We start from the raw sequence: 10,378 nt of genomic DNA, 5'->3' as shown, positions 1-10,378 counted from the left end.
AAGCCGATACGCAGGACCCAATGAGACCTTCCAGCTGATGCCAGCGGCCTATTTAAGTTTGGAGCAGCACAGTAGGCAGGGCGGCTGTATGCAGGGCAGCAGTGCGTGGTTCAGTCAGGAGGATTTTTGTTTTGTGTAAAGGAACTTTTTCTAAAGCTGTTGTGGGACAGGGCTCAGTAAGAGGATTGGTTTTCATTTCCATTTAGGAAGGTGCCGTTTGGTGTGCTTTGATTTTCAACACTTCTGGTATTTTGTTGGACTTGGTTTTCACTTTGTTTTTTGTTTCATCATCAGCAAGTTAGTTCTGTAAGCTCTTATGTCTGTTTAAGTTAAGGGAGCACCTTTATACCCTGCTTCACCTCAGTTTTGTTGTTTTGATGAACTCCGTTCAATACATAACTGTTACTTTTAAAGCACTTACATCTGGTTGTGTTGTTTCCCTTTTCTCCAGCTGGGTTGTAACAATGATAAAATTCAATCCAACATAAAGGCAAAGATGGAGGAAGTACTCAGATCTTATACCTGAGTAAAAGCATCAACACTAAAATGTATAAATACTCTGTTGCAAGTGAAAGTAATGCATTTAAATTTTAATAAAACTACCAAAGTATTAACATCAAAACTAAACTTAGAGCACCAAGTTAAATATAACAGTTTTGCAGAGTGGCATATTTCACATTGTGTTATGTTTTATGTATTTATCACTACTTTTTATCAGCTTGGTTCCCTCCTGGATCAATAAAAGCTTCATCTTACTCTATGTTTTGTGATATTAATGGGAATCTGCAAAGTAACTAAAGTTACCAAATAAATGTAACAAAGTGGAAAGTAAATATTTACCTCTGAACTGTAACGGAGTAAATGGAAAAAGTAGCAGGAAACTGAAACACTTAAGTAAAGAACAAGTATCTCAAAACTGTACTTCAGTCGTATCTTCCACCTCTACTACACACAGAAGACTTTTTAATGCTTTTTTTCTCAGAAAATTATATTCAATATTCGTCACAGATATTCTACTCTGGTGTAAATAGTAATGATTGGTTGGTGTTTAATACGCAGGAACTTAAATACGTCACCTTTCTGCTTTATGTTGTGGATTAACTGTAACGGGAGAGGAGGACTTACTGCACCAGTTGGCATCAAAGTTCCTGTTCAGGTCTGCTCCTATGCAGGAAGTCGTCTTGCTGATGGAGCGGTTCTTCCTCCACATTCTATTCTGAGACCAAAAAATAAATAAAAAATCAGGGGCAAACCATAAATCCAGCTGAAATAACTTTATGTACAACTGCAGTTAACACTAAAAGACATCTAGTTTGACGTGTTCTTACTGATGTCCACGTGTACTTGTACCCGTCAGGGTTCATGACAGGCAGGACGTAGACGTCCATGTTGTCCAGGATGTCAGTGATGTCTTGGTTCTGCTTGTAAAATGACAAAGACTGCAGGAGAGAGAGGGGGGACAGTTATTTTAGTGGAACTGCTGCAACATAAAGCTGCACAAAACACTTCCAAACAGGTCAGATGTACTCACATAGTGTACGAACCATAAGCAGAAAGCAGGAGAGATCCACTCTCTGGCGTGGATCCCACAGTCAGTCCACATGGCTTTCTTATTGGGCCTGTCGTTAAAAGACAACTGAGGACAACAAGGTCCAACATTAATCATCACAGACACGTCTTAGAGCCTGCACACTTTCCAACTAAAATAATTTAAATGGCACAAATAATGCTGATTTTTTTTTTTTATTGCCCTTAAAGAGTTCAGTAAACTTTATTAAATCTCATAGGTGAGAAACAAAGCTTTACCTTCAGAGCGTATAGCGGTCGCTTCTCATATGAAGAGCCAACGAGAATGACTTTGACTGTGCTGGGGTTGTCATGTGCGGTTCTGTTTATCCAATAATAGATCTGATGGTAGAGATGGAGTGTTTGTAAACTATAAAATATCATGAATTACATACATTTATACATTCCAGTGCAATCACCCTGGAACAAAACCTGTTTGAGAAGCTTCATGTGTCTGATTCCTGCTAAAAATAATATTGATTGTGGCCTTAAAAATGACCCTGAAGTTGAATTAACTTCTCCCAGAGTGTCACCAAATTCTCAACAAGCTGTTTTGGAAAGGTGAGAAGCTTACATCCTCCAGACTGTGATATCTCTCGTAGAAAGTCGCGCTGCTTCGTGGGTCGGTGGAGTCGTTCCTCGTCTGCATTTCGATCAACTCATTAGCATTAGCCAGCAACACCCTAAAATAAACATGTGGGCACAAATTATTCACCTGGGATGACGACAACACAATGTTTAATGAGTGTTTGGACGTACTCGTGTGCTACTGCATGTCTCTGAAGCAGTTCCTTGACTGTTTCTGAGCTGTTTGCAGGAACAAAGAGGTGCACCTGAGTCTCTTCTTTGATGTAGTGAGGTGAAACAGGCTGCCACAAGGCTGTCTGGGAGAGAATGTCTCAGGTGATGAGTCAGTGAAAGAAAAGAATACAGAAGTTTGCAGTTCATCGATGACGAAAATGTGATTTCTACCTCGTATTGTGTGGATACATTCTTCAGGATGTCCACTTGTTCTTGTGTTTTTGGGGTGATTGATAGAATCTGGTCACTGTGTGAAAAGAAAAAAAGAAAGTTGCAGGTGAAAGATGGAGATCTCTTGGAGCGACAAATATGTCAATTTTTTCAGCGGTGTTATTGCCAGAACGCACTTATTGCACTGAACTTCCTCCTTTGCCAATATGAAGTCTATTCTAATCTTTTCAAAGCAATGCCAAATTTTGATTTATAGTGAATTTAAATGTGAGTGATAGGGTTCTTCTGGCTGGAAATGACAGTAAGACATTGAGATACGCCTGTTAAAGATACATTTAAATTATGTCATGTCCAAAATATGTCTTCACCTTAAAGTCGTTGCAAATTTTTGAAGCAACGTGAGCGTCTGTACCATTTTAAATGGTCCTGGTAATTTCTACCATGTTCTAAAGCATTCAATTGCACTATAAACTGAGAATAGCTGTAGTTCTCTCGTCTGTTACTAGTCGATTGCACGTCATGGCGAAAACCAAAGAGCTTAATGAGGACATCCAGTTGTACATTGTGAGAAATGCTATGAAGCCATTTTCAAGTTATCAAAAAGTACACGAGTTACACACTGATTTAAAAAAAACAACAACATGGTGGTAGGAAGGCAAAAGTGAGCCCTGCACTGTCAAGAATAAGAAGCCAGGAAAAGACTATCCTGATGAATCTGAGCAAGTCTGGTACCAACATCCAGAGACACTTGGATGGACAAAGGAGAAAGATTTGGATCAGTTATGTGATCAGATGAAAATGGAATTGTTTGGACACTGGGGCATCCACTAGAAAGAAAGGAGAAAGAACTCCATCCCCACGGTAAAGCATGATGGTGGGAATGAGATGCTTTGAGTGTGTTGAAAAGAATGTACCAGACAACTTTATCAGAGCAAGTTCTGGAGGAAAACATGACAAAGAAAAACTCAGTCTTGAGCAGCACTGGACCTTCAAACAAGACAATGATTGACAGCATAGAGTCAAAGGGTGAACAGAACATAGTCCAGACCGGAAATCCATCTAGAATCGGTGAAGGAACTGAAGACCAGAGTTATGGTAAGAAAGGATTCCAACCTCAAAGACCGGGAGAGAAGATGAACAAAATCCCATCAAAGACATGCTGAAAGCTGGTTAGCAATTATAAGAACTGTCTGATGGATTTGGCGGAGAATAAGTCTTTGCCAACTATTACTGACAATATTTTTAGTTAAAATGTAAAAAAACAACAACCATCTCCTACGTCTCAAACACAAGGTTTTACTGTCTTTTGTTACCTGTTTAGAATTTCTAGCCAAACAGAACCTACTGGTCAAATAAAAATTCAACATATATCAAAAACTGGTATAGGAATGAACAATCTGGGGTTTAACTGGACGTGTCACAATATGTGATTACGTAAGTGTGTCCTAACACCTTTTGTCTGTGCAAAACAGCTACCCTCCCTTTTCCAGACAATCTTTAACAACCAGGTCACCATTAATCTCCACTTGCCGTGTCTCTGTGCAGTGTCCTGTCCTGAGGAGGAGATCCAAATTCATTAAAACAAAGAAAATCAAAAGAGTCGCCATGATGTCAGGATCCAGATTGGAAATGACAGAGGTTTGTTGGGACTGTGGGGGTAGGGAGGCTTTATTGATTGAAACTGTTGTTTATTTAGAAGTTAAACTTTACTTTTCAGAAAGAACCAGGGCATCGATCACATCAACCGCAGCAGAACAGCGTAGATTATTGCTGCTGTTGTATTCTAAACAACCTCTTTAAACTGTATATAATTAAAATGATATAATTTAAGCACATTAACTACACGTTTCATTAATTTAAATGAGAAAATTTGGTGCAGTAAAACCTCCCGGCCAGTAGAGGGCGCCACATAAATGGGAACGAACGTGCTGGATAAACACACAGGAGGAAAGTGACAAGTTGTGATGTGTTGTTAAATTTCTGTTGCCAAGATGTCAGGCCACGATCAGCTGGTCCTCTGTCTGTGTGAATTAACGAGGTAAGACTTTTTTATTTATTTATTTTTTAATCAAACCAAAGTGCTTAAAGCGATCGAGAAAATGTCAATCGTCCGTTATGAAAGCGCAGCTAGCTTCATTCACTTCCTGGTTGGCTGATGCTGTCTGCTGGTAGCAGCTATAAATTAGCAGCAGTGCTGCAATTAAAGCTGGAAATAAGATATTTGTTTGCTGTAATGTGTGGAAAAGATTGTTTTCTGTTTTTAATAATAACGTTGATATAAAAACTGCGCTCTTAGCATTTAGCTAATGCTTAGCATATCTGCCAGTGTTTGTCCAATAAGCTAGAAGAGGAACTACAGGTTATTTCTTTAGTGTTTACACGTTTCTGATCAGTTTATTAAACCGTCACTCATGTGCTACTACGCTTATAATATGTATTAATATTTATCTGATGCTTGAATTTAATCTCCTGCACAAAACAATATCGTTTTGATCTTTGTCATAACAGCATTTTTAAGTATATACTTTCATTCTGGCTTTCTTTAATTCTGCATAGTTTCTAAGTAGCTAAAAGCAAATCCTTTTTAAACATCTGTGGCATTACCCTGATTTTATATATTTCATATTATCTTCAGTCATTAATTAAATGACATTGGAGTAACTCAGAAATAGAACTGGAAACTGATTCTGATAAAGAAATTTAAAATCCTGCAAGTTCACAGTTGGTTCCTAAAATTTTTTTCATATATAAATTGAATCCACGTTTTTGAGACAGTCATCAGTACGGTGCTTATTTTACTCCTGATGTGTCTTCTCGCTCATAAAAACCCCATTTGGGCATGTAAAAGAAAGCTTTAAAAAAAAAAACCCAAAAACTGGATTTCCACCCGAAGAAGTCTTATGCAATTTAAATCATGTTTACATCCTCATTAGCTGTGCTGTATCTCTGTGTTTTAGGTTGCTGTGGAAGCTGCTCCTGCCGCTGGTGTTCCTCTGCCTGCTGCTGATTGCTGTCCTGGTGCTGCTGGTGCTGGCAGTGCGTTTGTGGCTGCAGAGCAACAGGAATGCTCGGCGGGCCAGAGACGGCCGTCCCACTGTGGCCTTCTTTCACCCCTACTGCAATGCCGGTGGCGGGGGAGAGAGGGTGCTCTGGTGTGCCATCAGGGCGCTACAGAGCAGGTAAAGATGCTTAAAGTGTCGTGTGGGTGACACCTAAGAGCATCAAATATTTTCTGCTGATGTCAAATCTTGCTTAAATCTAACTTGCATTTCCACAGGTATGCAGACATCAACTTTGTGGTGTACACGGGGGACCTGGGTGTGACCGGCCCGCAGATTCTGGAGGGAGCACGGCGTCGTTTCAACATTGTGCTTCCCCGTCCGGTTCAGTTTGTGTTCCTGAGGCACCGGCTGCTTGTGGAGCCCGGCCTGTTTCCTCACTTCACCCTGCTGGGACAGAGTGTGGGGTCCATCTTCCTGGGATGGGAGGCGCTGACAGAGTTTGTCCCAGACCTTTACATCGACTCCATGGGTTACGCCTTCACTCTGCCCCTGTTTCGCTACCTGGGAGGCTGCAGCGTGGGGAGCTATGTTCACTATCCCACCATCAGCACTGACATGCTGTCTGTGGTGAGAGAGAGGAACCCCAGGTAATCACTTTGTGTCTTTACCAAAGTCAATTAGGTCATTGAATTTTGATCGGTCATTCAACTCATAAGTACAAGTGCTGCTTTGTAGCTCCTCAAATAACAAAGTGTTCGTGCCTTAGGTTCAACAACCCAGACTACGTCACAAACAGTCTGTTCCTGAGTGCCTTCAAGGTGGTCTACTATTGCCTTTTCGCTCTGCTCTATGGCATGGCTGGCTCCTGCAGCGACCTCATCATGGTCAACTCCTCCTGGACCCTCGATCACATCCTGTCCCTGTGGCGCTCTCCAAACCGCACCAGCGTGGTGTACCCGCCCTGCGACGTCAGCGCCTTCTTGGACATCCCACTGGAAGAGGACGGGGACAAAAAGTCCCACTCGATCATTTCCATCGGACAGTTCAGGCCGGAGAAGGACCACCGGCTGCAGATTCGAGCCTTCAAGAAGGTGTTGGACAGGAGGAGGGACGCAATAGGGGGTAGAGGGGCGCTGAAGCTGGTTCTGATCGGTGGATGCAGGAACCAGGAAGACGAGGACAGGGTGCTCATGTTGAGGGGGCTGTGCCAGGAGCTGGGTGTGGCTGACAGGGTGGAGTTTAAGCTGAATGTACCTTTCGAGGAGCTGAAGAGGGAGATGGGGGAAGCTACCATTGGACTGCATACCATGTGGAACGAACACTTTGGAATAGGTAACTGATGAGATCCATGTTAGACTGTCTCATTAAATATTACAGTTTCTGAAATGCTAAATCTTCTCTGTTTTTCCATCCTAGGCGTAGTGGAGTGTATGGCAGCAGGGAAGGTAATTGTCGCCCACAAATCCGGCGGTCCCAAGCTGGACATCGTAGTGCCTTTTGAGGGGGGCCAAACTGGCTTCCTGGCTTATGACGAAGACAGCTACGCAGAGGCGATAGAGAGGATCCTGACTCTACCGCCCGCCAGCCGGCTGCAGATTAGACGCAACGCCCGTCAGTCTGTGGCTCGCTTCTCAGATCAGGAGTTTGAAGCCTGCTTCCTGGCAGCTATGGAGCCTCTGATGGGAACACTTGAACGATGAGAGACTCTTTAAATGTGTTTGTGAATGTATTGTGAACGTGATCGCTGACACTTTGCTTTGATGCATTTACAGCTGCATTTACACTACAGGGCTGGTGACAAAATGTGATTAGATATCACTCACATGCTCACACAAAGTGGCCATCACATGTGGAGATTGAAGCTGTTGGCTCACGTACCAGGATTTGTCCTAAAAGGAGGCAGAACTAGAATAATTAATGGGGAAAAAATAAACAATCACGACAAACAACTAACTTATGTTTCAGGCTGAGAAAATGTAAACATTCCCCCAAAATGTGTTGGTCCAGTTTTTTTTTAAGTTGAAAGCAAATCGGATCAGAAAAATGTTCTTTTCCTGAAGTGCTGGGAGTAAATGCAGCTACAGTTCTGTGTTTAGAGTTGGAGTTGTATTTTTGTAGAACACATTCCTCTGTCAGTAGTGCTAGTTTTGTTAAAACGATGTGTATCATAGAGGGAACAAATTATCCTTAATTAACTACTGTGTGGAAAACTGCTGTAAATATGGGACTAAAAGATAATAAACATATTTATTGTTTACAAAACTAGAATTGTCTACATGCCGAAAATGTGAAGTATTTTTGATATGTAATTACGATACAGTCTGTTTAAGGGATTTTTTTGGATTCATGTAACGGTTAAAAAACAACCAATCTGTTTGTGAACTTGTAAATAAACTGTGATGCACTGGATTAAAGAGTTGGGGATGAGAATTATTCTCTGAAATATTGTGCTCTATTTGATTTGGCCTACAGTGTTGAAAAAACGTCAAATTTATGGACGGAGGCAAAGAATCTGTGAGGAGAGATTATCCTTGAATGCTCTCCTTGTGTCTTAGTCCCTCCCACAAGAGTTTTAACATTGGATATGCATTTTAGGAACTGAGAGATCCTTCGAAATAGCTCACTTAGATTGATTTCCAGGTCACAGGTGGGAGGATGGAGAAAAATGAGGAGGCTCAAGCCAGAGAAATGAGAAGAGCCTCAGAAACTGCTTTGTCCAAAAGTATTTCTCGGAGGTTATATTAATATAATTCATGATTTACAGAATGCTGAAGAAGGTGCACAAATTATCATCAGAGCCACCATCAGCAAGGTTGTGAACAAAACAAGTCATTTGAGGACGTCATCTTGGGCTTTGGGAGACACTGATCGACATTTTGCACCATTTTCTAGACCAAACAACCAATCGCCTAACTGAGAAGGTAATTGACAGATTAATCAACAAAACTAATCGTTAGTTGCAGCCTTAAACTACAGAACAGAGCTCAGTTAGACTAGACGTAAACCTCATCCAGATTCTTATCACTGTGCACATTTAATTTGGCACATCAGCCAGGGATCAATAGTGCTGAACAAAGGTTAAGAGTGATTACATGGAGCTTTTTTGAGGGGTTATTAAGGGTAAGAGGCGGTGCACGGGTTTATCAGACATCAGCTGAGCATATTTAGAGGGAGGAAAACGAAGACCTGATACACTTCTTTATGGTTTGGTGCTCGTCAAGATGAAGTCATTTGTGATTCTCTTGGCCCTGCTGCAGTGTCTAGGATGCACAGGTAAGACTTTCTGAACTGATCACTTCAAAATGAGATGCAGTAACTGTCGCTGACTTGTTCCACTTTTTTTTCTCCAATGCAGGCATCCCACTGTACAACTCTGAGCTGGAGTCTATGGCAGAAAGGGGTCTCGGAGCAGCTCTGGCACAGGTCAACTCTGTGTACGCCGTCGGCCATCTTTACCGGGTGACTCGAGGCTACGTCACAAGGGTGAGTGTGCACATGCATCCGTTTTTAACACATCAACTTTAAGGTGTTTAGTTTGTCTTTACCAGTAGAGCAGCAGCTTTAAGTCTTACTTGTGGTTTGATGCTTAATGCTCATTCAACAGGTTATTCCCATGGGCCAGGGCACCACTGACCTACTGATGACGTTTGGCATTAAAGAGACCGAGTGCGCAAAGACCTCAGCAAGTGACCCGCAGACTTGTGCCTTCAAGCCTGGCTTCTTTGTGGTGAGACATTTAAAGCTTTTAGGGATTAAATTATCTGAATTAAAATATAATTTGGGTTTATTTGAACCCAAGTGCCACAGAGCTGCAGTGTAACATGTAAAAAGATTCTAAAAAACACCAAAAATCAGACAAAAAACTACCTATATAGTCTTGTAATTTTTGGATAAATGAGAAATAGCGAAGTATTCAGAAGCTGGAATGTTATGCCGACTGTTAAATATTCCACTTAAAGATCCCGTATCTCAAATCTGGGTTGGACACATGTTGACTGACTGCTGCAGCCCTCTGTTTACATTGGCATGGATTTACAGGGACAGAATGTATTGCTCAAATCTGTTCGATATGATATGAGTGAACTGTAACGTACACTTCTCAGGACATCCTACTGAATATTAAAACCGTAGACTAGATGTAAACGACTGGACTCAAGCTTAGGGTCTGAAAAGTGAAATGCATCAAACCTGCATTCTTCTAAATGGACAAGAACTCTTCCAGTTGCAGTTATAGTTGAAATCCTGGAGAAAATGACCTTATTTCTTACTTTGTTACCTCAGTAGATATTTTTCTAAGTCTCTCAATCACTAAATTCAAGTTTAATTCAATACAGATTGATGTCATTTTGTAAATTATAGTTATATTTTAGTAAAACAGGGTATGCTTTAGGATGTGGCTGCATTGTGACTTCCATTTTGGGATGCTTGGTGTCACCTGTGGCTCTCAATCTTTTATATGCAGTCTGTAATTAAACAGCTTCTTTTTCTACCTTTACCCATCTTCGTTTCAGCCCTCCTTCTCCTGCTCAGCACGAGTACGAACGTCCGCCACCTCAGCCCAGGTGGTCTCTCTCAGATGTGGCCGTGATGGCAGCAGCTCCAGCTCGGAGTCCAGTGAAGAGGTCTCTATATACAGGCACACATGAAAGAGTCCATATTGTGTTTTCACTCTTTCCTTCAGTGTGTCATATAGTTGTCTTTTTGTGTATATAAAAGGTTTGCAAACTAACAAAGCCCAAAGCAAACACCAAAAGGAGTTTGGTTGTTTTGTCCTAAAGAAATAAGTCGTCCTTACTTGCCTAAAATACCTTGTTTAAAGTCTTTTCTTCTGTTACTTA

The 10,378-nt window shown here is 41.4% G+C and overlaps 3 protein-coding genes across 3 annotated transcripts in view; 2 read left to right on the top strand and 1 right to left on the bottom strand.

The window, feature by feature from the left end:
* Positions 1 to 4,145, bottom strand: part of cpb2 (carboxypeptidase B2 (plasma)) — a 6,134-nt gene extending 1,989 nt beyond the window's left edge. Inside the window, exons 1-8 of the mRNA XM_008301724.1 lie at positions 4,069 to 4,145; positions 2,539 to 2,614; positions 2,326 to 2,450; positions 2,141 to 2,249; positions 1,807 to 1,908; positions 1,532 to 1,636; positions 1,329 to 1,439; positions 1,126 to 1,216 (exon numbers count right to left, since the gene is read on the bottom strand). Coding sequence (XP_008299946.1) covers positions 1,126 to 1,216; positions 1,329 to 1,439; positions 1,532 to 1,636; positions 1,807 to 1,908; positions 2,141 to 2,249; positions 2,326 to 2,450; positions 2,539 to 2,614; positions 4,069 to 4,145 — 796 coding nt within the window. The remainder of the gene's footprint in view (positions 1 to 1,125; positions 1,217 to 1,328; positions 1,440 to 1,531; positions 1,637 to 1,806; positions 1,909 to 2,140; positions 2,250 to 2,325; positions 2,451 to 2,538; positions 2,615 to 4,068) is intronic.
* A 370-nt stretch (positions 4,146 to 4,515) lies between these two features.
* alg11 (ALG11 alpha-1,2-mannosyltransferase) lies at positions 4,516 to 7,983 on the top strand. The gene is made up of 5 exons (XM_008301718.1): positions 4,516 to 4,576; positions 5,496 to 5,717; positions 5,816 to 6,187; positions 6,307 to 6,872; positions 6,957 to 7,983. Exons 1-5 carry the CDS (start codon positions 4,530 to 4,532, stop codon positions 7,238 to 7,240), a joined length of 1,491 nt encoding a protein of 496 aa, XP_008299940.1. The 5' UTR covers positions 4,516 to 4,529; the 3' UTR covers positions 7,241 to 7,983.
* Positions 7,984 to 8,737: 754 nt separating this feature from the next.
* Positions 8,738 to 10,378, top strand: part of spp2 (secreted phosphoprotein 2) — a 2,623-nt gene continuing 982 nt past the window's right edge. Inside the window, exons 1-4 of the mRNA XM_008301717.1 lie at positions 8,738 to 8,813; positions 8,896 to 9,023; positions 9,145 to 9,267; positions 10,052 to 10,162. Of these exons, the coding sequence (XP_008299939.1) occupies positions 8,762 to 8,813; positions 8,896 to 9,023; positions 9,145 to 9,267; positions 10,052 to 10,162 (414 nt within the window). The 5' untranslated portion in view covers positions 8,738 to 8,761. The remainder of the gene's footprint in view (positions 8,814 to 8,895; positions 9,024 to 9,144; positions 9,268 to 10,051; positions 10,163 to 10,378) is intronic.

The sequence above is a fragment of the Stegastes partitus genome, unplaced genomic scaffold (assembly GCF_000690725.1).
Source record: "Stegastes partitus isolate 25-593 unplaced genomic scaffold, Stegastes_partitus-1.0.2 Scaffold1703, whole genome shotgun sequence".
Taxonomy (NCBI): Eukaryota; Metazoa; Chordata; class Actinopteri; family Pomacentridae; genus Stegastes; species Stegastes partitus.
Note: the sequence above shows the minus strand (reverse complement) of the source record. Positions and strands in the feature narration are given on the sequence as shown.